The 23,715-nt window shown below is 40.6% G+C and overlaps 4 protein-coding genes across 8 annotated transcripts in view; 1 reads left to right on the top strand and 3 right to left on the bottom strand.

The window, feature by feature from the left end:
• Window positions 1-1,019: 1,019 nt before the first annotated feature.
• Window positions 1,020-13,177, bottom strand: LOC111974108 (nucleotide sugar transporter SLC35D2). 4 transcript variants are annotated; one of them, XR_011481036.1, is made up of 16 exons: window positions 12,960-13,177; window positions 12,741-12,774; window positions 12,424-12,510; window positions 12,180-12,247; window positions 11,906-11,977; window positions 11,714-11,782; window positions 11,425-11,527; window positions 10,674-10,766; window positions 10,485-10,552; window positions 9,020-9,098; window positions 8,707-8,789; window positions 8,421-8,592; window positions 5,154-7,725; window positions 4,214-5,059; window positions 2,002-4,135; window positions 1,020-1,946 (listed from the first exon to the last, which is right to left on the bottom strand). XR_011481036.1 is itself a non-coding variant. In XM_024001689.2 (12 exons), the coding sequence occupies exons 1-12, from the start codon at window positions 13,094-13,096 to the stop codon at window positions 8,445-8,447; spliced, it is 1,041 nt and encodes a 346-aa protein (XP_023857457.1). In that variant the 5' UTR covers window positions 13,097-13,177; the 3' UTR covers window positions 8,417-8,444. The 4 variants fall into 4 exon arrangements, 1 of the variants encoding a protein (XP_023857457.1); XR_011481034.1 differs by having other exon boundaries at window positions 2,002-5,059; XR_011481035.1 differs by having other exon boundaries at window positions 2,002-5,524.
• LOC111974109 (zinc finger protein 367) lies at window positions 2,785-7,827 on the top strand. Of its 2 annotated transcripts, XM_024001690.2 has the most exons (5): window positions 2,785-3,099; window positions 4,013-4,163; window positions 4,655-4,774; window positions 4,911-5,049; window positions 5,186-7,827. In XM_024001690.2, exons 1-5 carry the CDS (start codon window positions 2,785-2,787, stop codon window positions 5,436-5,438), a joined length of 978 nt encoding a protein of 325 aa, XP_023857458.1. In that variant the 3' UTR covers window positions 5,439-7,827. The 2 variants fall into 2 exon arrangements, with proteins under 2 accessions (XP_023857458.1, XP_023857459.1); XM_024001691.2 differs by lacking the exon at window positions 4,911-5,049.
• A 4,057-nt stretch (window positions 13,178-17,234) lies between the features above and the next one.
• LOC111974816 (C-C motif chemokine 28) lies at window positions 17,235-20,635 on the bottom strand. The gene is made up of 3 exons (XM_024002831.2): window positions 20,478-20,635; window positions 18,576-18,693; window positions 17,235-17,716 (listed from the first exon to the last, which is right to left on the bottom strand). The coding sequence occupies exons 1-3, from the start codon at window positions 20,575-20,577 to the stop codon at window positions 17,617-17,619; spliced, it is 318 nt and encodes a 105-aa protein (XP_023858599.1). The 5' UTR covers window positions 20,578-20,635; the 3' UTR covers window positions 17,235-17,616.
• A 1,982-nt stretch (window positions 20,636-22,617) lies between these two features.
• The window catches only part of LOC111974775 (vasotocin-neurophysin VT 2), a 1,360-nt gene continuing 262 nt past the window's right edge, over window positions 22,618-23,715 (bottom strand). Inside the window, exons 2-3 of the mRNA XM_024002764.2 lie at window positions 23,063-23,267; window positions 22,618-22,861 (exon numbers count right to left, since the gene is read on the bottom strand). Of these exons, the coding sequence (XP_023858532.1) occupies window positions 22,716-22,861; window positions 23,063-23,267 (351 nt within the window). The 3' untranslated portion in view covers window positions 22,618-22,715. The remainder of the gene's footprint in view (window positions 22,862-23,062; window positions 23,268-23,715) is intronic.

The following is a 23,715-nucleotide window of genomic DNA, read 5'->3' as shown; positions in this document are numbered from 1 at the left end:
ACGGAGTCTACAACCCACACAAGTGGCTCAGGTAGTGCAGCTCATCCAGGATGGCACATCAATGCGAGCTGTGGCAAGAAGGTTTGCTGTGTCTGTCAGCGTAGTGTCCAGAGCATGGAGGCGCTACAGGAGACAGGCCAGTACATCAGGAGACGTGGAGGAGGCCGTAGGAGGGCAACAACCCAGCAGCAGGACCGCTACCTCCGCCTTTGTGCAAGGAGGAGCACTGCCAGAGCCCTGCAAAATGACCTCCAGCAGGCCACAAATGTGCATGTGTCAGCATATGGTCTCACAAGGGGTCTGAGGATCTCATCTCGGTACCTAATGGCAGTCAGGCTACCTCTGGCGAGCCCATGGAGGGCTGTGGCGGCCCCCCAAAGAAATGCCACCCCACACCATGACTGACACACCGCAAACCGGTCATGCTGGAGGATGTTGCAGGCAGCAGAACGTTCTCCACGGCCTCTCCAGACTGTCACGTCTGTCACATGTGCTCAGTGTGAACCTGCTTTCATCTGTGAAGAGCACAGGGCGCCAGTGGCGAATTTGCCAATCTTGGTGTTCTCTGGCAAATGCCAAACGTCCTGCACGGTGTTGGGCTGTAAGCAAACCCACACCTGTGGACGTCGGGCCCTCATGGAGTCTGTTTCTGACCGTTTGAGCAGACACATGCACATTTGTGGCCTGCTGGAGGTCAGTTTGCAGGGCTCTGGCAGTGCTCCTCCTTGCAGTGTACTTTAAACTTACATTTTTCTCTCAACTGTCAAGGGGGTGCCACAAAAAAAAAATGTGACCACGTGGTGGGGGGTGGGGGGGCTCCCACCAAGTGGGTGAAAAGCCCTGACACAATCTCACCTGTTTCAGAAAGAGTTGCTATTAAAATATTTGCCATACAACCTCCGTTCACAATTTATGCTTACATTTTGCTCATATTTCATCACAGAAAAACATATTATGCATGGGATCCGATGTGAGGAGGCACACCAACTAGAAGGGGGGGAAAGGAGGCAACACACACCGTCTGTTGAACTTTATTTCCTTTACACATGTAGGCCTACATGTCCGCAAATATCCCATAAGAGCCATGTGCACATGCAACCAGAGTAAAGTAATGAATCTGTTTTCATTATCTTTTTAAAAACGTTACAATGCCAGTCTTACATACATTACAAACAGTCCTCTGATAAACAACAGGTTAATTTAATTTACTAGGCCTAATGTAATAGGCAAATACTTGTATAGTGTAGGACTATTCTACTAGGCATAGGTTTTAAATGACTGACTGCAACCTTATTTTCAGTTTCATTTCCTCTCTGGTGGCTTGATTAGGCCTACCCAGTGTTGCCAACTCATTTTCAGGGTAAGTTGCTAGAGGCAGGTTGATTTGTTGCTAAAAGTTGCGAAATGACGTTACACAATAACGTTACTCAAATTGACTGGCCATCTCGGCAAAGAATATGATTTGACATTGGTTCAGGTACAGACTTCCACTCTTTTCTGTACTTCTGGCTGTACAATTTTGATTGAGACATGTTAATTGATGTAAGTTCTGTTCAAGATCAAACATTCGTGACCAACTATATTCATTGGGTTTGGCTCGTCGACTGACTGACTGCTGTTGCAGTCAGCCAACAATGATTTGCAATTTGCTGAAATTGCTAATGCCTGTGCACGAGCTGAGCGCCTGCTGCTGACGTCACTCACAATGCACCTTTGCAGCCAGTGACGTGTGTTGTGACTGAGTGTGTGACAGAGAAAATCGTTTTTGTGTCATTTAGAGGGAAAATGCGTGCATTTTAGCGTTTGAGTAACTTTTCAAAAGTTGCTAAAAGTTCCAAATACATTTTTAAAAGTAGCTACATTTGTTGCTAGATGCTATTTGAAAAAAAAGTTGCCAGGGTAGTCAGAAAAATGGCTAAATCTAGCAACAAAATTGGTCTGTTGGCCTACCATTTACATTTACATTTAAGTCATTTAGCAGACRCTCTTATCCAGAGCGACTTACCTACGTAACTTTGGCGCCTTTGACTCACCCGTTCCCTTTAAATCGTTCCAAAAATGTAATAATATAAACAAACATAGGCTACTTTATGCGCGGGAGAGGCTTCTGATCCGCAGCGGTCCAATCCCAGTCCACTGTAAAAATTAACCGCCCTTCATTGCTATTGGTTTAAGCATCTCAGTGTCTGGAGCGGTTTTATGCGTTATGCACATTGGTTCAATCTGCTGTCAATCTGTAAAGGCGCGCTCTAGAACGTTTAAAACATTCATTGGATAAAAAGTAGCAACCAATGAGCGTACTTTGAACGTTCCGATGATGACCATTGGTTACTGTGTTGCTCTCGTTCGGATTTACCTCATGCTTTGACCCTTGTAATAGGTTATTTCCCATACATGTGGTAGGAGGATTTAATTTACCTTCAACTGATTTGTCAAATGAACCGCCCAGGCGCGATTTGCAACGCGGGAAAGACTTCCAGAAGTAGGAGCTGTATCCACATTGACCTTGTGAACATCGGACTTTCTATTTTTGTAAATTAATGAATATTTGTGCAATTTTTAATACGGAATTGTGGCGCGGTTGTCTACGTCGCTGGAAATGAAGAATATTTTCTCTCCTGATTGAGTAGCTGAATTTGGTGGGACACTTTCAGACGTATAGCTGCCTAACCCAACTTCTGTTAGAAGGCTATTTTGCTAACGTTAAGCTACTTGATAAAAACGCGTTTAGCCTATCTTTAGATGACAAAGTGATTCCTGAACACCATTGTGATACAATTTGAGATGTTATCAGTTTTGAACAAATCGGTCTTCATCTCAGCGATGGCCGAGAACAAGCACCCTCAAGTAATTTTTTGCAACGACTCCCCAAAGAGGGTTCTGGTGTCTGTGATCAAGACCACCCCGATCAAGCCCAGGAAGTGCGCGTCCCTGATGCCGACCAGCCCTGGATTCAGCGACTTCATGGGATACCCGTGTGGGTGGGGGGAGAACGCCCATAATGTGAGTCTGAGCCCTGGCTCGGTGAACGGGGCTGCCTCACCTACCGGGACCAACACCGCCAGCGAGGCTGACCTGGCTGCCTCTGACCAGTTTAAGGTAGGATAAGTTGGAGGTTGTTGTTCATGTTGTTTACCCTAATAACGTTGTGTTGAAGTTGAAATCATATCTAGTAGGCTAGGATAGTTTTACTGACTAGAAAGTAGCCTATACAAATAGCCTACTTAGACTTTGTATTAATTATGTATCTGTTAGTATACCGTAATAAATGTATGAGCATATTTGCATGTAACTTTCAGTTGTTTTTTGTATTTAATCTTTTTGCAATGAATGATAGGTTACATTGTTTCAACTTTACAATATAGATAATCATGTTACACTCATCGGAAAGGCCAGATACAAATAAACTTTAGGCTACACTGAATCATTGAATGACGCAAAAAGAGAAATGTAATCTAACTCATTGTCGTTTTTTTCAATGAAACGGCAACTAGGAAAAGTGTGATTTTAAGATACGCCTGCGCGCACGGTGTGACATGATGAATTTTAAAACCCAGTCACTTCCTACAGTAACATCTGTCACACGTGATGTCACCTCGCGCGGCAATTTTTTTTTTTACCGGATGTGCATGGAATGAATGAATACATGCACCTTGCCACAATGTTTAACTGCTTGTGGCCCTGGCACCATTCATTTGTACCAAACAAACAAATATCCCTATTTGACAATGATCATCAAGTTGATTTATATCATGTGTGGCAGCAATGATTTGAAGTTGGAATTAGAAATTGAGGGAACTTTTGCTTTGAATGAAGCCGTTCATAAAGCATCAGTATAAGACCACGTAACAACTAGTTACTGTTTTAGTAAAACAAACATTGTTAGGGGAATAATGCTGCATTCCAAACTGAAAGTATGAGGTTGTAAGTCTACATTAAGTATTCAGAGAGTAAAGAAAGATGCATTTATTAATTTAAACTGTAGTTAACTTTGTTTCCTCTTTGTTTTCAGGACGGTATTCGGCGTGGCCGCCCGCGTGCTGACACTGTCCGTGAGTTGATCAACGAGGGGGAGAGCTCCTCCAGTCGCATCCGCTGCAACATCTGCAATCGTGTGTTCCCCAGAGAGAAGTCCCTACAGGCCCATAAGAGAACACACACAGGTGAGAGCAGAGCACAGATGGCCCAGCCTACCAGGACACTATGCTGTTACCTGTGTTGCAACCTGCATTTGGCGGAACACCAAGACTCCAGCCACCCAAGTCACCGACTGTTCCTTTGGCTACCACCCGGCAAGCGGTACCGATGCACCAAGTCCGGAACAAACAGGACCCTGAACAGCTTCTATCCCCAAGCCATAAGACTGCTAATTAGTTAGTTAAATAGTTAACCAAATAGCTACCCGGACTATCTGCATTGACCCTGCACATCGACTCGGTACTGGTACCCCGTGTATATAACCAAGTTACCGTTACTCATTGTGTATTTATTCTTCGTGTTAATATTTTTCTATTATTTCTAAACGTTTCTGTCTGCATTGTAGGGAAGGGCCCGTAAGTAAGCATTTCACTGTTAGTCTACACCTGTTGTTTACGAAGCATGTGACAAATAGCATGTGGTTTTAGTTCAACTCCCCATCTGTGTTCTCTCTCAGGGGAGAGGCCATACCTGTGTGACTACCCTGACTGTAGCAAGGCTTTTGTCCAGAGTGGCCAGCTAAAGACCCACCAGCGTCTGCACACTGGAGAGAAGCCCTTTGTCTGCTCTAAGAAAGGTGAGCACACAACTAGATCGTCACTTTTGTCCCTTTACATAGGTGGTACCTTGAGACCTTTCATATAGATGGGGTGCAGAATCTACCAAATGGAAAAGCATTGACACTAACTCGGATGTTACTGTTACCTCCGCAGCCTGTGGCAGTCGCTTTACCCACGCTAACCGGCACTGCCCAAAGCACCCGTATGCCCGTTTGAAGAGAGAGGACCCCAAAAAGGGACCAGGCAAGGCCCAGTCTGTGGACAATAAGGCTGTGGCAGAGTGGCTGGCAAAGTGGGTGGCTCTGGAGGGAGGGAGGACAGGCAGATCAGATGGATAGTAAAAACTAGTAAACAAATCAAGCGATCTCACCCTGTTCTGCACACCCCAATACTCACCATATCCCCCCCTTGTCTCTGTGTTGTGGCAGGTACTGGCAGACCCGTGAGCAGCGTGCCCCTGTGCCCACCAAGGGGAAACCCCAGGGCACGGGTGGGGTGGAGGACCAGGAGCAGCAGGACCCCCGGGAGTTTCTCCAATCAGATGAGGAAGAAGAGGAGGATCCAATGGAGGAAGAGAAGGGCAACGGGGGCGGGGCTGCTAGGCGGCGTCTCCAAGAGCAACGGGAGCGTCTTCATGGTGCCCTGGCGCTCATTGAGCTGGCTAATAACCTGTCTGCCTAAATCCCCGCCCACATCCCAGTCCTGAAACCTTCCCCAGTCAATCCCCTTCTGCCTCCCTACGCAGTATGCTTGGGATAGAAGTTTGCCTGTAGGGAAAAACATCTAGGATAAGCTTACCCTCCCCAAATACTTAACCATTAATGGGGGGGGGGACGCTAAGCTGACCTTAGATTAGTATGTGGAGGGAACTCCTCCACCTGCAGTGTGGGGCAGGCACAAGCTTAAAGCACCTTATCCAGCTTCCAATGTTACCTTATTGGGCTGCTATGATTGTAGATGTCATTATTTGATGAATGTTTTTACTCTCCTCTGCCTTCTAAAGAAAAGAGGAGAGAGGAACTTTGAATGTTTTTGCTGTTGTTTTGTTTGCACTTTGGTGGTAACGAGTTATTTGCCGTCTTTTACTTCGGGAACTTAAGCATATTGTGTGCTTGTGATTGTGTGAAGCATATTGTGTGATTGTGTGCGTATTCGTATAATGGATGTATATGTGGATTCGGCTCAGATGGAAGGAGTGGTACAGGGTGCGTTCAGACGTAGGATAACTTAGGTGTATCTAAATGCTCTGATCTGGACTGTGACAGGATACAGTAGGTGGAAAAGCAATGCGGTGGAAGCCTATCAGGGGATCTTGCTTCCACCTGTCTAGTTCTTTCAGATCAGTGCAGATGAAGGAGAGTAGATGAGGGGAGGAAGTCACTGTAGAGACGATTGGGATGCAACCCACTGTTAGAAGAAGAGGTGGTCATTGCAAGTCCAATCTAGAGTAGTAGCTAGGCACAAGCTTTCACAAGAATCCAAGCTCTGACACCTTCACCTGTCAAACGAATCCCACCCAGACCTGTAGCTCTAACCCAGGGGAGGGACAACTCGGGTCCCGGAGAGCCGCAGAGTGAGCAGATTTAGCTCCATCTCAGCTCTTAACAAACCCGATTCAAATGGTGATCTTATCATGGCCATTTAGACCACAATCAGTCGACCCGGGTGTGTTAGAGCTATGGCTGTGCAGGCGTTGACCGTCCCTGCTCTAACCAAATCACATCGCCGGACAGAAGGAAGACATGCAGAGCCAGGATATGTAAAGTCAGAAGTGCTGCCATCTTTTATATTAAAAGATGCTAGCTGATTGGAGATACGGACATGGTAGCGCCATTGGTGGTGTATGAACAAGTCTTCTCTGCAATCAACGCTTCATAGGTATTTATTTCATCATGTTTATTTGACATTATTGATGACAACGATTTGCTATCACAAGCTTTCTCCGAGTACGGACATACTGAGTAATTCCACTGAAGAGTTTATTGATCATGTCCTTCCTCAGTGATTTAGTATCTATCCATGTCAACTAATAGCAATTAGAATGTCACTCACCTTTGCAGCAGAACTTGTATCTATCTGCTATTAAGTTTTGCCTTTATTGATTAAGTTTGCAGTGTAACGTTTCCACTTATCAGACCGGTCTAGAGAAATGTCTAGAGGATGTAATGATTGCTTGGCGTTGGCGATGTTTTATTATTTGTTAGCAACACTACATCTTTTTACATTGTGTAAAGGTTTTATGATCAATGGTCAATTGTTTTTAAATTTATGTTTCGGTTGTTTGATTAGGTTTGTGCTTCGCGCAATACCCAGATCCTTTATTGGCCATATGTGATTAAATATGTTGTATCCCACTGGGACACAAACTGGTTGAATCAATGTTGTTTCCACAGCATTTCAACAACAACAAAAATGCAACGTTATGACGTTAAATCAATTTGGAAAACTGATTGGATTTACCAAAAGTCATTAACATTAAGGAATTTTGGTTTGTATTTTTTTCAGACAACTTTTAACCAATGACATGGTAAAAAAATAATAAAAAAAATTCACATTGAATTCACTTTACTTTACAATTCAAACAAATGTAAATAAAACTAGACTTTGAATGGACCACACTGTCCAGTGGGATAACATGTCCTATAAATCTTTTAATAGAGTACAGGTTCAACTGGACGACAGTTATTATTTGATAGTCAAAGCACCAAATTATGTATAATGTATATATCTTGTTTTTCTAACTCTTTGTTTATTATTTGGTTTCAAAATGTTTCGTCGGTTAATATATTCCCTAACTTGTTTGTTAGAAATAGAGAAGGGGGAAAATGACTGCACACGATCTACAGTACAAGAGCTTGAAGTTCATGTGTAGATGATTGTGAAACTCACTTTCTCTCCCACCGTGTTAAACAGACCATAGTCAGAATTGGTGTGTTTTAGGCCTTGATAGGAAATGTTCTGACTTGCTCTGTGGAGATGACATTGTTGTTGTTTAAAGCAGAGATTCTCTTTATAGGCAGTCCACTGTTGGTACTTGTTGGTCTTCAATAAACACCATCGTTGATCATGATCTAGGAGCTAGTTTCATTTCGTCACGTTTATAGTTAGGTTCATTGATTGGTAAGAGCTGCATCACTAAACTAGTTTATGTTCTCATTGAACATACAACTCTATACACTACACTTACAGTATGTCTTTCAGTCACACACATTGGTTTCAAGAGGTGGTTAGTAACTACTAGTGGCCATTGCTACTTACATGTGTAATAATACAAATAGTATTGCTATTTACATGTGTAATACATATAGTATTGCTATATGGATGTTTAATAATACATATAGTATTGCTATTTACATGTGTAATAATACATATAGTATTGCTATTTACATGTGTAATAATACATATAGTATTGTTATTTATGTGTGTAATAACACGTATAGTATTGCTATTTACGTGTGTAATAACATAGCTAAACCCTTGACAAGACAATTGAATTGCAGGTTTCAACTTGCAACACAAAATAATGAACATTGGTCTAAAATATGATTCTAATTTAACATAATGATAATTTAAGTCTACAAAATGTTATAACTTTTGCTCCACTATGAAGGCAGTGTTTACTGCTTACAGTACAGAAAAAGAGACTACGGCATCATGTCTCACCTGGTTCATCACAGGTTTATTCACTTATTTCACAGGGAGTCTGTCTATGGAATCGTCCATCATGGGAATGATCAGCTGATACTGGTTTCCTTGTATTCCGCTTTCATCGCATTGGGATGGTTTGCTGCTGCTGTGGAACGTCAGGTAGGAATACACAAGTCCCCCTGATATACTGACGAGAAGAGAGAACTATAGAGTTGGACATTGGCAATAACTTAAACAGAATGGCATAGCAACAGTGTTCCTGAGCTAATGTGTCACGACTTGGAAACTCATCCGCTCTTACCAAATATTTAACCCCAGGAAGTTTGTCCATGAAAACAGGTAGTCTCCACCTAAAAACATGCCGATGTAGGCCACAGCAACGTTCTGCGGAAAACAATTGATCTTGATACACTAGTTGCCTTGGCATGATATTCATGGATATGTGGACTCGTGAGAAGGACATGATCAGAAGAGGATTGTGCATTTAAAAACATTTTCTTCCCCCCCCCATTTTGTGCTCACTGAACCTGACCCAGCTGTGTCAATACAGCCCCGAAATGTTAGGAACAAACATATTGACCCACATGTTACTGGTCCACATGTGCTCTTCTTACCTTAATTGCTCCCACCACCGTGGTGGTCAGTGCAGAGTTGTAGTGGCTACACAGCACTATGGAAAACATCAGCACAAACCTTAAACAGAGGCGCAACATTTTTATCATGGTATACTTACATTTCATATGATTTTTATGATTATTATTTATTATTATTAATAAGACCACCACCCCCTAGTAGGGGCCTTTTGTTTTTTTAAACAGATTTATTTTTCAAGTTCAAATATACATTATAGAACACCATGTGAACGATCATACTTTTTGGAAGAAAAGAGAAAGAGACATAAAAATAAACAAAATAAAGAAGAATAGAAATTCAAAAAATTAAGTTTAAAAATAAAACATCTGTAAAAGGACCAAAATAAGTAATAATACTAATAATTACAGGAGTTTATTTCAGTGTCATTAAATGAAGGGAATTATTCTACAAACACATGTCCCTCTTTTTGTCTATACAGTTATTGGGCAAGGTACAATCTGTTGGGAGTCCATTTCGACAGAAAAGTATCCATCTTTAGTTGCAACCTGGCTGTCATATTTTCCATAATTGACCATTTTTTCCCGTTGACTTGCAGTTGGCGGCTGTGGTTTAAGCCAATTGAACATAATCATTTTCTGTGCAATCACTAACAGTGACCTTAATATGTACAGTTGTTTTTTTATCTTCCAGGTTACAAGGTATTATACCCCTAATAAAATGAACATTGGTTCCAGTGGTAACTCAATGTCTAGGATTGTCTTCACTTCTTACTTTTTTTAATGCTCTTCCAGAACCCTTGTAACTTTGGACAGTACCAGAAGATGTGTGTGTGGTCTCATATTTTTCAACACAGGGACTCCAACAGTGCTGAAGCTGTTTGATCAAATGTTCGATATCAACAAAGGTGTTTTAAAGTATCTCATCTTCACTTACCAGTCAAAATCCCTCCACACTGGGCTACTATTGCATTTGTGACTACTTTCACAAATTCTCTCCCATGATTCATCTTCCACCACCACATTCATTTCTAGTTCACATTTTCCTTTAACATCCCACGTGTGTTCAGAAGTGGTCATTTGAAACCTTTTATGTAACTGAGACACCTCACCCCACCTTTTCTGGCTGCTATTTGCCCTTCTAATATGTTTATGAAATATTGCTCTACAATGAATGGTAGTAGGGGCCTTTTGCATTACTTTTTTTAATATGTTCTAAGATTTGTTAGGGGAAGTTGTGTTGGCAACGATTGAGCCCAATGGGACAACATCATGGCTAAGGTGGGACGTGTCTCAGTGTTCTGCTCCGCCTCCGGTTGTTGAGGAAGGATATCCTCATGGAGACTACACTTCCTTGAGACACATCTTGCTCTTACAATGTTGAACCACAACATATCAAATGACAGAAGTGGAATAATCCCCCTTTAACAGCCATATAAAAAGGGATACGCTTCCAGTTTCTTTTTGAGTCATTTGTACACTGACTTACCCCATGAAGCAGGAAATAAGGAAGCAGGAAACAAAGGGGGCATTCAACCAGTGTTCATATGTGATGGCCTGTCAATGGAAAACAAACACACAGACAGCGGGTCAGACAGACAGACAGGCGGGAATGAACTGATCCTAGATCTGTGCCTAAAAGCGATGCTTATCCTGAGAAAACAAGAAATCCATTTACCTTGTGTAAATCCCCAGTAAATGCACTTGCCAGAAGAGTTGGGATGACGATGATGAATGCATTGTAAAATAAGATCCCATATTTTCCAAGACCCTTTAAAGAAATAGAAAACTTTATTTCACGTGAATCCCGAATTACGCAAAACACTTCGCTATTCAACTCCTCAAATGTTCAACCATAAGAGGAGAGTTTTGCTGGAGCTTAAAGATCCAGTGATCCACAGTAGAGGCAGGTTACGCATTTTGCAGTGTTTACTTTAAGGGTGGGCATCCAAACAAATGAATCAACGTCACGTAGCTTGGCCACATTTAGATGAGTCATTATCCTGCAAATTCAGACCCTGTACATTGTAAGCAATAGAACACAGGTGACTCTTTCAGCAACACCTCACTTCACCTTTCCTCACTTGGCTGGAATGTAAACATGCAGGATGTAAATGTATCGATTGTTGCAAAACTAAGGACTAGATTCATTCAACCTGCCGTATAAATATGTATGTATTCTCCTGTGCCTGTTTAAGAATCTCTTAAATCTAAAAACTGGAAGTATCTACCTGTAAGGAGAATGTAGTCGAGGTGCTTGGTATTGTCACAGTACCCAGAACCATTCTGCGATTTTTTATTTGACGACAGGTAAAAAATGTATGTTTACGTGCTGAAATCAATTCTTTATCCCTTCTTAATTGCCCTGGTCTACATGTTGATAGGGAAAACAGATGGAGGACAAATAGTGTGGCTACAATGTGTCCCACCTCAGTTCCCAGCTTCTTCTTGGTGTACACACCACTGGCAGCAGTGAAGACATCATTAAGCAGAATGAACGTGTAGGCCTCTGCATCAAAGGCCAAGTCAGAGCTATTGGAGAAAATAAGTGGTACATTTTATTCATAATGGTAATGAAGATAATCAGTGATTCCTTTGAAGAACTATAGATGTTTTCAGAGGTAATATCTGAAGGAGGGTAGCTCACCGGACAGGAGTATGTTAACAGTGTGAAAGTGTATTAGTAGCATATCAGGGTTGGCAATCTATTGGACCTACCTGGCAGCCACCAAAGCTCCAAAAACTATGGCCAGAACACTGTAGATAAGACGATTAGGGAATGTTTTTCTGGAGAGGAAATGTGAATGAACATGTTAATACTTCAAGGCTGAACTGTAAACTTTAAGGCTGAACTGTAAAAGATGAGCAGTTATTACAGTGCAGTAGACATGTGGGAAAATGGCCACAAACCTCAATAGCCTTGCTTCCATGATCATTGTCATCAATATGGTGAACTTCCTTAATACTGTGAACATGGGTAAGCTGTACAAGGATCAATGGATCAATCAATCAATCATTAATATTTGATCTGCTTTTTTATAAATGCATTTGTCACAAAGTGCTTGGCGCCCAGGCCTAAGTCCCTATGAGTAGGAAGTGTTGTTTAAATTGTACAGACTGTAATTGAGATGATATCTGAAACTAATGCATTACGTTTCACTCATGCATTTAGACTCCATTGTACCTTAACTTCTTTGTACTAGCCAGTCCTGTTATGTGGTTTCCAACATACAGCAAAGGTAGTGGGAAGATCTGTATGTCCAGAATGTATTAAATTAATTAAATCAAGATTATTACATTGACATGTTGGCAAATGGCCAAAAAAAAGGTTTTTTTAACATTGGCTCCTTTTGTGGCTCATTGTGGTTCACCCTTTGTTGTATGCATCTGTGACAGACAGAAGATGAAAATAAAGGGAAATCACTTACTTTGACGAGAACGCTTCTGTCAAAGTCTTGGAAGTGAACTGTTTGGTTCATTTTAGCAAAATAGAGAATGAGGATTGTAGTAGTCATCTGTAAAAAAAAAAAAAAAAAAAAAAGAGAAAAAAGAAGGGGGATCAATATATATGAATAGATGGAAATTCCACACTCAATGATGTAGTTGATGTTACGCTACTGATAATTGTCAGTTCTTATTTCATCAACAGTTTGATTTGGTTATGATACGGGAAGGTAACCTGATCCCACATCTGCGGTGCAACTTCTACCTCAAGAATCCTGAATTGAGATACAGAATAGCCTACCTGGCCAATTCCTAGAAACATGTAGGAGGGAAATCTAAAAACAAGGAAATAAATGTTATTGGATAATCAAGATGTCAAGATGTAGCGTATAAACAATACAATACAGAAGGTAACCCATGATAACTGGCTGCCTGTTTGAGCCTCAAATTGTCATGTTAATTTAGCATGTTATTTGTTGAACCTCTGTACACAATAATTGCAGTGACGAAACGACCTTACCTGTAGTTTGTGAGAATCGTTTTGTTCACAACAATGATCAAAAAAGAACTGACAGCGTAGAACGCAGCAGATAAGAACTTTAACAGTACGGAATGTTCGGGTTCTGGTAAATTAGCTGAGGTAGACATGGCAGACATTAGTTCAAGAATAGTTGTTATCGCAAAAATATATATAATGATCTCGGTTGCTTTCACTTAGGCTTTGTCGGGATCATTTGGTAAAAGGGGAGGACGTTAATTCGAGTGGGCTGGGACTGTTCAAACAGGCTGAAATTTGCGACGGGAATTACATAATTCTGGAAGATTATAAACAATATCTTTACTTTTACTTTTTGCATAGAAGGGAGGAGATATACGTTTAGTGCCAAATATAGACGTTATGCCATTTTGCTGAATCATGCTTGATTATTCACAATTCATTTCCATGCATGGTCAATTTTTTACAAAATTTTAAGTAAAATGACATGGAATTTCAATGACTGCCTGAAGTACGACTAACCATAACACACACACAGTCACACAGATAAGGATTTATGTAAATATAATAAATCAAGGGAAAGGGAAAGGGGACGATCTGGATACGGGGATTGCTATGATTATTTTATTGCACCATAACACAGTAGTTCACGATTTATTACCTATTCCAGCTGTAAAATTCTCACTGTCATGATTCATCTTCAAAATGAAGGCAAGTGGTTGTTAATTCCTTTAGGGGACGCCATTGTGTCATTTTGTTTTATAATGCTACTCTTGCAGCCAGTAACTTTGCACCTCTCTTTTTGTAGCCTGGGACCGGATATCTGGTCTGGTCTGGTCCCAAATGGGATATCTGATCTGGTCCCAGGTTAGATCAACCTGTAGGCTGCAGGCTGGCAGAGAGCTTGGGAGTCAAAAGTGTTTGTCCCCTCCCTAATCTCTTTCTATCTGTCTCTGAGTCCACACTTGTATTTCCTCTTGAAGATCTAGAATAAGATAAAGAAGGATTGGACTGTGGAGCAATGAATCTCATTATTCACCCGGGAGTGAAATGGAAATTCAGTGAATATAACTGAATAATACGATCATAGCATTTCCCATAATATTAGCATTTTTTTTTTTTTTACAAAATCTCAGAGTCCATTTGAGTCTACATAGCTTTGTAGACAGGCGATAGATAAGTGAGTTGAGCTGAGCTTTTATGCTAAGAGGCTCTGTATTCCTCTGCTCAGTGTCTCTCCCAGGGCCGACTCCAGGCATAAGCGACATAAACTTTTTACATTTTATTTAAAAAATTGGAACTCATTCGGTGTCTCAACTTACTGTTGAGAGTTAGAATAGTAGAATACGTAAGGTGTAAGTTTGAAATTTGGTTGTGCATCAGCCAGGGGGACCCGCATTGATTTTGCTAGTCGCGCTCACTCAGATATCATTAATATGGCATAAGTCATGGCAAAATGTGTAGAATTGCAGGACATTTAAAATTGCAATATTTTCTCTATGCCATTTTCTCTATGCCCCATGGCAAAATGTGTAGAAATGCAGGAAATTAACTAAGGGGGGGCACAAAACTATTGCCTGCTTGGTGCAGCGCCACCCAACCAAATCTCTTAGGGCCTCCAAACGGCTAGAGCCAGCCGTGGTTTCTCCTCTCTTTGTCTACTTCCTGCTTCTTCAGGCTCACAGACTTAAGCACAGCCTCCACATCTCTCTCCCTGGAAGAAAGGATGGAATACCAAGGTGGGTCTAAATAGTGACTTCCTCTCCTCTCCGTCTAGATTGATGTGAAAGACATGGACACCTGGGTATCCATCTACCGTATTGCTTTCACATGTTTTATGATCATTGCAGATGAAGGAGAGGAGGCATTTTTTGCATTTAATATATTGTTTTGTTGCTCATACACTGCTAAACGTTTGTCATTTTGGTCCTGGAGGTAAAGTATCTTCCTAATTAGTAGACCTTTGTTCTCCTCCTTCACATGTGTAGAGTAATCCCTCTGAAGCAGATGTTACTTCTCTCGTTTATCCGGTCTTTCTCCTCCACCCCTAGCAAGAAATCTATGTCCTTTGGCAAAGTTGTGAATGAGTTCTGTTAAGTAAGGGAAGTCATTTTACTCACAAGCAGCTGGCTTCGCTATGAAGGTCACCTTCTTCCTGGACCTCCTCAGCATTTTCATAGGTCATAGTGACCCACAGGAACACAGCACAACCAAACGTCACTCCTCTGAGTGCTACAGATACACACGTCAGTTGTGTTTATTCATATGTGTGCTCATTGATGTTTTCTCTGTATATATAGCTCTACTGGTCTCTGTACGTGCCTCTGTTGTACACCAGAGCTGGTGTGTTAGCAGAAGGATTGTGTGGTCTTGGTTTAATTGCTGTTGCTAGGTTGTAAAGCAGTGGTCACCAACCCAGGTCCTGGAGAGAGATTGTTGGGTGTTTGTCTCAGTCCAGCACTAACACATCAGCTACTCAACAAATGATCAAAAACCTAAATTAGTTGAATCAGGTGGGTTAGTGCAGGGCTATAGCAAAAGCCTGCACACCTCTTCAGAATGAGCGTGACTGACAGTGATCGCAACGCAACCCTTACGAAAAGACTGCATGATTTCACACGTGACAAATCACAGGTTTTGCCCATGTACAATTATATTTCAGATGTGAAATTTCAGATGTGAAAACATGTGGTTTGGAACACTTTATATGTGATGATATTTCACATGAAGTTTCACGTGAATTTTCACGTGATCACACAACATTTCACATGTGAAATCATGTGAGACCATCTGGTTCTGGAACACTTTAAATGTGATGATATTTCACATAACCTTTCACATGTGGATTAATATTTTCACATGATGCCCTGCAAACAAAAATGAGTTGTTAGGATGTCTCCGGAACATAACGAAATAGCCACAGTGTTTTCAATTCACATATTTGACTACATTGTGTATGTTTATACATGAATTATTATTCAAGGTGTCCTCACCTGGGATTTGAACTCACCACCTCTTGGTTCACAGCATTCCAATATTCCTGCTATGCCACCATGTCTGTGTCAATCACTGATTTAATCTGTATTCCTACACTTTGGCCTTCAAAGTAAATCTCAGCTTTGTATAACACACTCAAGAAAAACTATTATATTTATCATAGTGATTCAGGAGTAGCATTAAAACAGAATAATATGCTCCAACAACATTAGAACACTATACAGAAAACCCTCAAATTGATGGTACTCTTTTGCTAAGTGCAGAGATATATTATAGGTAATGAATGTGTAGGGGACTGTCACGATCGTTGGAATAAATGGACCATGTTTTAATAAATGAAACTCACCAAAACAAATACAGAAACAAACGAAACGAAACGTGAAGTAATGGAGTGTTCACAGGCACTACACAAAAACAAGATCCCACAAACAACAGGTGGGAAAAGGCTGCCTAAATATGATCCCCAATCAGAGACAACGATAGACAGTTGCCTCTGATTGGGAACCATACCAGGCCAACATAGAAACGAAAAACTAGAATGCCCACCCTAATAACATCCTGACATAACCAAGTAGAGAAATGAAAGGATCTCTACGGTCAGGGTGTGACAGGGACATCTGAGAATGCTTCAAACTTTGTGGCACAACAGAAAGATCAAAGTATCCCAAATAGTGAGTTCAAATCCCAGGTAGGGTCATATTGAACATGTTGAATTGAAATGTTCACATGGGAAAACAAAAGACACACATGTGAGGTCAGTTGTTCACATGTAAAATCATATGTTTCAGGTCGCAATTGTAAATGAGAACGTGTTCTCAATTTGCCTACCTGGTTAAATAAAGGTGAAATAATTTTTTTTTTTTTAAATGTATTCAATATAGAGTTCACATGTTAACAGCACTTTCTCACATGTGAGTAGAATAACATGTTTTCAACTTTCACTTGTGAAATTGCATGTGAGCTAAAATGAGCATTTTCACATATGAACATTTTCTCTGAAAATCTAACTCTCAGATGTGAAAATCAAATTTGCACTTTCACGTAAAAAACATTTTCACATGACAATCGAATTTTCACTTTCACATGTAAAAAAACATTCAAATGTTGTCACGTGTAGTTTCCTGGTATCACATGTTTAAATGTTGCATCTCAAATGTTTTCACATGTGTAGTTTCATGTTATCAAATGTTGCTTTTACATGCTGTCACATGTTATGTAAAACACTAGATCACATGTGAAATTCATGTGGTTTTTCTATAAGGGAATATATTGCAGCTCATACTAAAATCAACAACACAAGAATGTTTTGGGATAAGTATGGATTTTATTTCAGATATCACAGCCCTTGATTATTTATACAAAGTATAAGTAGAAAACAGTTTTGCGAATGCTATAGATTAGTTGGTGGATTACATGCAGAAATGTATTCGATTTTTATTACACACACCACAGGTTTCTGCCTCACACACATAGTAATGCATTTACAAAACTCCTCCAAAACACATAATGATAACCAAGGAAAATGTCTAAAAGGACATGAAAGAAAAGTCAAGCTGCTGCACATTAATCTCAGTTAACCTAGAAGTAAAATGTTGCATAAATTGGTCAGGTGCCAGTTATGTTTACGTAGTCTGTCCACAAGGGATTAGCCACACATTAAAAAGTTCCCTCACTCCACAGAGCACTAATGCTTTTTCTGTTTTCCGCCCTTTTTTCTCTGCATCCTCTTCAGCTTTCTCTTTACCTTTGGGTGGGCACAGAGCTTCTTCCCTTTCACGTGCAGTCTATGGAAATGGAGGGGAAAAGACATTGTCTCAGGTCACCATCTGACATAGAGGGTCTTTATTAAAGGCCCTGAACAGTCATTCTGAAAAATACATTTTCTTTCATGGCTAACTACCAGGAAGTATGAAAAGACAGGCTGAGTGAGAAGGGAGCTTATATTCATGACCTCGTCTTTACTGACAGCTTTTTGAAACGCCTTTGTCAAGTAACTTGGATGCAGTGAGTAGCGTTGCAGTAAAATTACCCCCGGCAAATTTGTTGAGACACAAAGCAACTCAAATAACATTGAAATTGCATCAAATGATATAAACAAATGTAATACACATCTCCTGTTTGGCATGTCATTTGTGATGCGATTCACAGCAGCACTGACGGGGTGTGTTGACTTGACAACTGCGTCAGTTTTGAACCACCCCCCCTTTTTGTTCCATGCTAGGCTAGACCTAGCTAGCCAGAAGCTAGCTAACACCAGACACAGATGAAAGGGGAAACAAGGCGGTAAGAGATACGAGAGTATCATGTTACCATTGGTGTATTAAAATGAGAATTAAGGTAATGTCACCTTGTCCCCTTAATGATGAAGCTAAGTGTTTGACATGGGGGGAGGGGACCAGTAACTTTTTGATTAAATGTTATCAATGTAGAAGTGACAGTCATTTTTCATACTTTGATCATCATACCTTCAAATATCATCCAATTTCATGAAAAACATGATTTTTACTGTTCTGACCTTTAACATAATTTATATCAGACAGTGGAACACTAACACTAGTATGCCATGACAGTTTTTAATGATAGTAAATGTGTAATTGGGATACTACAATTAGTCTACTCTAGTCAGTACTGTGATGAACTCACACGAGTGCGTTGATCTCACAGGCACCATTGCTTCTCTGCATCTCTGCTCTCTCCACCTTCCTCAGCACATTGGTTGGAATGTACATAGATGTCGTCACACAGCATTTAGGAATGCCACCTGCAATGTTTACCATCAGTTGTAAGAGTTGCAGTAATAGTGGCCTAAGTGATGGTAGTGGTAGTTGCAGTAGTGGAAGTTGTATTGGTGTACAGATGTAGGATCTTAATATGATCACTATGGTGTTGCTGAGAATTTCCCCACACAGCAGGAAATGCAAACCTGTAGTATATTCAAGGTTTAAAAAGGCTTCAATAGTTGGTCATTTTAGTAATGTATCAACCCCTACAAACAAATGTCCATTAATTACTGTATAATCCACATAATAATTAACATTACCTGTTGCTGCAGGATTATTTTCCTGCTGTAGCAAACTGGCTCAAATCAAGATCATACATCTGTAGTAGTGGCTTCAGTAGGCATGGTAATAAAATAATAAAGTAATAATAATAGTAGTAATAGTTGTAGTAGTACAGGTAGTAGAGTGTTTTTTCAAAGAACAAGGAGTTGGAGAGGTAGCTGAAGTAGTAGTTTAGGTTGCTCCAAGAACCACAGACTAGTAAATTCTCCTTAAACTCAAGTGACCTGTGTTGTTTTAAACTGTGACTATAGAATGACAGTTGAATGACAACCTAGTGGTTGATGAGTATCAACTGAAAGTAAGCGAGTCACAACAGATCAAACCCAACAATTATAATCCTGCCTGTGCCACCAAATAAACACTTCTGGGCAATACCATTCAGGGAACATAACTGCCATATGATAGTAACTGCCAATCTCTCTCTCTCATTCTCTCTTTCTCTTTCTCTTAATCGCATGTACACACACACACACACACACACACACACACACACACACACACACACACACACACACACACACACACACACACACACACACACACACACACACACACACACACACACACACACACACATCACAAGCTTCAGCATTTCCACTGAGCTCTTGTGTCTCCACTCTCACACAGACCCAAATAATGAACATTCAAGGCAGCTAGCTACTCATTGAGTTCTATGCAAAGGAGTGATGGTTTGATGACTGACCAATAGATAAAAGTCATTGTTTACTAGGCCACTGCTGTTCTGATTTGTCAAATATCAATATTTGTTTTTCAAGCAAGAACTACTGCAAAATGTTCTGATGATAGAAATTAGAGTGGCAGGGGGCCAGATCCTGAACATTTATTAATTTATAATGGTCCCTTTGATCAATTCTATACATTAATCAAATATTCTGCATATGAATTTGGCTCTAGCATTTGTATGGTTTAAGCTACAAAAGATCATGACCACATTCCCGAAAGCTACGACTCTAAGGAACACCTACGTGCTTTCTGTTTCCATCTCTGATACTCACAAGGACTCTGTTAGAAGGGAGTGTGACAAAAAACGAATCTAATGACTGAGGGAAATTAATTCAAAGCATACTGTACTTCCTTCAGACTGGAATTTGGCATTACCTGATTTGTGTTATTTATTGAGATTCTTAGTTTTCAGATCATTTTAAAAGGACCTCATTACTTTTAAGAGGCTTTTGAACAAAAAAATGGTGAGCAAGCTTTGCACCTTTACCTTTTCAATGATGATCAAATTATTTGGTTGCACCTCATTGGTTGAGCACCCTCCACTTGTTTCCTACCTCGTTTTAGCAACATTACATTTGAAGAAAAGTGCTTTATTGGTGGTTGCGTTGCTTTCTTATACAGTTCTTCCAAAGAATAATCGCATGTGGAAAATGTCCGGCCCCTCTGCAATTTACCTTTTGTACATCTGCCCCCCCTAAGAATATAGTTGAATAGACTTGTATTACAGTGTCTTCCTTACCTTCAGTGGTTGTGACGGCCAGAGCACACAGAAAGAGCAGCATCACCATCACTCTAAGATCCATGGTGACAGCGGGAGTGAGAGAGCAAGTGAAACCCATCAGAATTTATACCGAATTCCTCCCCCCTCCTATCGCTGTGGGTTGTTGGTATTAGTCTGGCAGGTTTTAACAGGTTCGATTACTACTACATTTAACTTAATGAAAGACTACAACAACCTCACAATGCTTTGCGAGAGACATCATGTAGAATGGTAGAATGGATAATAGAATATAGGTGGCAAACCAAAAACAGAGATCTAGGTGGAGCAGCCTGGTAAAAGCCAGGGTAAAAGTGGGGGCAGTGCATACCAAACCAACACAGGAAATAAAGGGGGCTATACTGTCAATATAGCGCAAATAATGCAATTTAAGGTTGAGCTGTGTTGTCAACAGGCGTTGATAGAACTCATATCTTTTTCAGTATGTATTTTGTTGTTCCATCAAAAAAGTATGAAAACACCCCTCAGTGAAATTGCTAATAAATCTATTTGCTGATAAATTGAAGAGTTCTATACTCCAACTCTATACTAGTTCCAGACATCTTCACATGGTAGAATTCCCCCTGGGGAATTTTATGGTGTGATACAGTGAGTTGTTGATTGGTTTGTCCAGGAAAACATGCTCAATAAGATTAGAGCTATCAAAACATAGACGAAGAGTGTTTGTTTAGCACGATGACAGACCTGCTAAATCATCTCAACACTGGTTTGACAGTAGTAAACTGCTAATGACTTGCATATGTTCCACCCCCCTCTCTCACACTCTCACTCACCACAAAGCAATTTGCAATTGCCTTTTTGCAAAATCACATGTGACGACCCTCCCACTCTGTCTTCCGAATTCTTTCTCTTTGCTATTGTTTTCCTTAATAAGATGGGTAGTCAGTGAAATGGAAACACACCTGGGCTCGGGTGTGTCCCAGGGATAAATACACCTTTCCCCCATTCATTAGAGAGACTCTCTCCATGCAGACACACTGTATTTTTGGTTGTGGCATTTTGTGGCTTGTTTATTTTGTCACCGCTCAACACCCCACATTATCACTACCTATGCACGCAACCACTCACTTACACTACTGATTACTGCCTACACACACACACCATTGTTAATTGTATATAGTTTACTTTATTTAATAAATATATTTTTGTTATTCCGTTATCTCTGCGTTGTCTCCCTCTTTGTTACGGGCTACGAGCCGGTTCGTGACACATAGGTGTCTTCTCAAACCTCCTCAGACCAGGTGTTATTTAACCATCAATGCACTTTATAATTAAATATCCAGGTATTGGCTGCACATACCATCCTAGAAAACCTACACACACACACACGCACGCACGCACGCATGCACGCACGCACGCACGCACGCACGCACGCACACACACACACACACACACGGTAGAACCAGTCAAGACGCATCCGTTTCTTTCAGTAAATCAAAGCTATGAGACAGGTATAATTACTCTTCAGAAGTACAGAACCTGGCTTGGAACTGGGTACAAAAGACAACCGACAAGTTTGGTTGTTAGTGATTTCTTGATATCTTTAATTCAATTATACAACAGCAGTGATTCTCAGTAAATGGTGATTCATAATAGTAATATCTGTAATGGACTGCATTAATGTAGTGATCTACAAGCACTTCACATACTAACAACAATGATTGTTGAACATTAATCTGATCATTCTATAACACTGCAAGAAAACGATTTATTTCCTACATATTTAAATGTCTGTATTTCTGTGGTGTATACATGACCTATTTATATTGAGGCATTAGGAGAAACAATGTCTTGTAGAACTTAAAACGTATATATGCAATGTATGTATGTGTATATACGTTGTTAGGTGGAAAAAACACTCTTTCTTTGACAGTTCATAACTCGTATCCATTTTATCCTGTTATTTCTGTCAGAGGTTTAACCATTTTGCCTGATTCCAAATCGACCGCGGGCCCCTTAGCCTAAGTATTGTATAGATGTAAAAGATTTTGATAGTAGTGGTCAACAATATGGCGAAATCGCCACCACTAGGCAAGGTGGAACAATTACCATATTGCTAAAACCTATCCAATTACTTGAAGTTCCTTCTGAAAAAATAAAGTAATTCATTTCAATCTTTTCCGATCTACGAGAAGTGTCAAATGCTAGTAAGGGAATTAGGCAACATGTAAGCGAATCTCTGGAGTGAGATTGTTACTCTTAGTATTCACTTTGCCCCCTGGTGGCAAAGTGTAGCAGGCGCAGCAGCAGTTCCTCCGGTGAGTCACTTGTGGCTCCAGCGCTGTGATCCGCAGGAGAGTGGTACCGACTCTCCCCCAAACAGTCTTGATCTAGAACACAGCTCTCTGTCGACATACATACAACGATGAGAGTTAGAAAGCGATATAAACATAGCATTTATTGTGCAAGTATACACCGGTTTGCGCAGACAGAAACAGACAGACATACAGAGGCAGATGACAGACAGACAGACAAACGGGTAAGCGCACAACCACACACACAGACGAAACACAATAGACAGAAATAAACAATGACACCTACTGTACCTGAGTCACAGCAAACTCCTGGTGCAGCGCAGTGCCCTGAATCAGATCCACAAGGTCTCCCTCCTGTCTGGCAGGGGGTGGGCAGGTAATTCTCCTCAAAGCAGCGTGCTGTCTCTGAGGAGCCCATCCAGCAGCCCAGCCCCTCCCCACAGCAGATACTGGGGCCAAAGCAGCGGCCCTGGTCCCCTGGTCCACATGTCATGCACTTCAGGGGGAGAGACCAGTTAGCTGGCTTTCTATTGTTTTTATGCTATGAACCTCAATGTGTCATTTGTTTATGATTTAATTATTGATAATAGTTGGTATTGGAAATACAATTATCCATAATAATAAAAATAAAAAAATGTTTTCATTGTTGTAGGCCTATGTGTGTTTTAAGGAGCACTGGAAGCACAGATGAACTCCAAGAAGAAGAAAAAATAGCCTACAATTATGTCGGTTCAATCTAAATTCCATTCCGCATTTATTATGACCGTGTAAATACCGAATTGTATAAAACAATAGGCTCTATATTGATGAGTTGTCAACATAACAGTATGACCATTAGAAAAAACCTAACTAAAATGCATTAGGACAAATAAATTACTGCACCCGGTAATTTTCAAATGGTCATTTTCCAAACCTTTAGGCCTATGGATTATAATAAAGTTGTG

Source organism: Salvelinus sp. IW2-2015, linkage group LG15 (genome assembly GCF_002910315.2).
Source record: "Salvelinus sp. IW2-2015 linkage group LG15, ASM291031v2, whole genome shotgun sequence".
Classification (NCBI taxonomy): domain Eukaryota; kingdom Metazoa; phylum Chordata; class Actinopteri; order Salmoniformes; family Salmonidae; genus Salvelinus; species Salvelinus sp. IW2-2015.
Note: the sequence above shows the minus strand (reverse complement) of the source record. Positions and strands in the feature narration are given on the sequence as shown.